At 37.2% G+C, this 2,651-nt stretch overlaps 1 protein-coding gene across 1 annotated transcript; it reads right to left on the reverse strand.

Annotated features, from left to right (window-relative positions):
- Positions 1-599: 599 nt before the first annotated feature.
- LOC106510967 (acyl-coenzyme A thioesterase 4) lies at positions 600-1,134 on the reverse strand (the record flags this gene model as incomplete). Its single annotated transcript, XM_013999703.1, is given in 3 exon segments — positions 600-690; positions 863-945; positions 1,015-1,134. Coding segments are annotated over 3 exon segments (294 nt in total), but the record flags the coding sequence as incomplete, so codon positions are not given.
- Between the last annotated feature and the right edge of the window lie 1,517 nt (positions 1,135-2,651).

The raw sequence follows: 2,651 nt of genomic DNA on the forward strand, positions 1-2,651 counted from the left end.
GGTTTATGTGTATTTCATAGTCTCAGTGGGAGTGCTTGTGAGTGTGTGTGCATGTGTTTGTGTCAACAGAACCTTTCAACTGCCTATATCAACTGAAAATTAAAAATAAATAAAAAATCACTAGATTGTCAAACAAGATTATTTTACACAATCAGTCTTTGTTTAGTAAATCAGTCTCAAAACAAGATCAAATAGACATTTTGGCTGGATATAAGATTTTAAAACTTGGTTAGGTGGACATTTTTTGCAGTGTAGTAAACATGGTTCTGGAGTAGGCTGGACTGGAACCAGCAGAAGGTTGCACTGATCACGTCTGGATAATTATCTGTTGTTTGTTTCAAACTTCATCAATACTCAATATTCCTTTCACCAAAAAATACATCACATTTTTCCACATGTGACTGCATTTAGTGACTCAGACATGTTTTCTGTGTTCATATAACGTGTTCATAAAATCCATGAGAAGTATGTGTGTGTGTGGGTGGGGGGTGTCTGTGAGGGAGGTCAAAGACGCCATAAAAATCTTGATATTGAAATTAATAAGTTACAAAAGCAGAAAACTCAAAGTAACCCTGAGAGAACCAGTAGATGTGACTCACCTCCACTTTGCTTGTGGGGTCCGAGGGGATGGGCAGCAGCAGATCACGCCAGATGACCTCATTGTTCTCAATCCGGGTCTTCTCAATATTACTTGTTGAATGAAAAAGTGACATTTTATAATCTTTTTTAAAAAAATAGATTCTCTCTAGTTCTGACAGATAACAGTCAACATTATTTAGACCCAAGCATCATCTTCAGGTGATATTTCTATGAACTAGTGTTACAGTTTGAACAGAAATGAAGCACTTGAGATCAAACTTACGTGTTGAAATAACTGAGTATGTCCATCACAGATCCATCTGGTGGTTGAACATGACTTCCACTGATACAAACAGCACACCTGAGCTGGGAGAAACAATCAAACTCATGAAACAAATGCCACTCCAAGTTTCTGCCCAGAAAGATGTGTCTTACCTTTACAACTTCGGAATAAACAGCCATTCTCAGGGTGATACTGGTGCCCAGTGACAGACCCAACATGGCGATTCTGCTGCCAAGGATCTGAGGATGCTGGGACAGGACTCTGTAGGCCGTCTACACAAGGAGAACGTGTTACAGCTACGACTCATTTTTAAGAGCGACGTTACACATGGTACAGCATTTAAAACAAAACATCACAGTGTGATCATCATGTAATCTTTTTTTTTTTACCTTGAACAACCCTGAGAGTCCGGCAGCCATTTTTTATTTGACAAATGTTCCATATCTGTCCAAGTGATGCTATTTCTTAACTCCAAAAGCTTCATGGACCTCAAAACAACTTAGTGCCTTAATCTAGTTTTAACCTGTTATCCCGCAATGTTCTGCCCAGCCCACAGTTCATCGCCAAGTTGTTGTAACCTCCTGCCTTTTTACAGCATCTCACACGCTGCCAGGGACTTTGAATTTGCAAAATAGGCCATTAAATCTATTTGATTGGTTGTCATCTTTAGATTAACACCCACGTCCAGAGCTAATAATGTGCTGCAAGCTCCTCATGTTCTACCTGCTGGACACGTGATTGACATAGATGTCAAGTTGTACAGACTTCCCATAAATCACACGGATTTTCCTCCATTTTGCAGGACATATAGGGCAATCTCACAGATTTTTTTCCAATCTCATGGATTTTTTGAAAAACTCAGCTTCAAGTTTATTTTACATCACTGAGCTTGTAGGACATAAAAATAATAAATTAAATAACCATCTCCCAACCCACTCTGCCTCTAGAAATAAGTTCTTTACGTCTATCCATCCTCCATCCCTGCTCTTCTGCACTGCAGGCGCTGTTATCTTCGATGGAGTATTAGAGCCACGCAATGAGATTTTTTAAAATGAGAACAATGTCATAATATTACAAGATTAAAGTCATAATATTATAAAAATATCATGAGGAAAAAATGTCAATCAGTGCTCAGCTTTATTCTGAATCCAGAGTTGTGTAGCTAATCAAGTTACCATTTCATGTGATGTGCAGCTTTTGGGCTGGAGATGTTAACTAATACAGAAATGAAACTAAAAAAAAAAGTTCTGGAACATTCAGACATTTTCCCCCTAAGTGGTGAGGACAGAGGACATGAAAAACATTGTTTTTATGGTGTATTTTTTTACTATTAGCTGGCTAAACCTGCAAAAACGTGGAAATACAGTATATTAGTTACAAAGTGTTTTGAGTTCTAAAAGACGAGGAAGAGCTAAATTTGTGATGAGGAAATTTCATAAAAGAAAGGATTATATCTTTGTTTTGGCTGCCATTGTGGATTACTTTTGGTCAGAAAGAGGTTAATTTGTGTATCAAACGTAAATGAAAAACATTTATTTTCTGCTGCTGGTGGTTTTATAAGCTGTGTCGATGTTATTCTTTGAAAAGCAAGGATTTATTAGCTTTTTTTGTTTGAAAATTTGCTTTATGTCCCCCATCTTTGATTCATGTTGCTGATAATTATTTTTGTTTTGCATTTTAATCATGCTGTGAGTAAATAAGAATAGGATTTATTTGGTTGATACCTTTCATTTGAGCCCCAGTAGAAGTTACTCTGTTGAAGCATTTAGGACCTACAATATTTGGAAAA

This window comes from Austrofundulus limnaeus, unplaced genomic scaffold, assembly GCF_001266775.1.
Source record: "Austrofundulus limnaeus strain Quisiro unplaced genomic scaffold, Austrofundulus_limnaeus-1.0 Scaffold2420, whole genome shotgun sequence".
Taxonomy (NCBI): domain Eukaryota; kingdom Metazoa; phylum Chordata; class Actinopteri; order Cyprinodontiformes; family Rivulidae; genus Austrofundulus; species Austrofundulus limnaeus.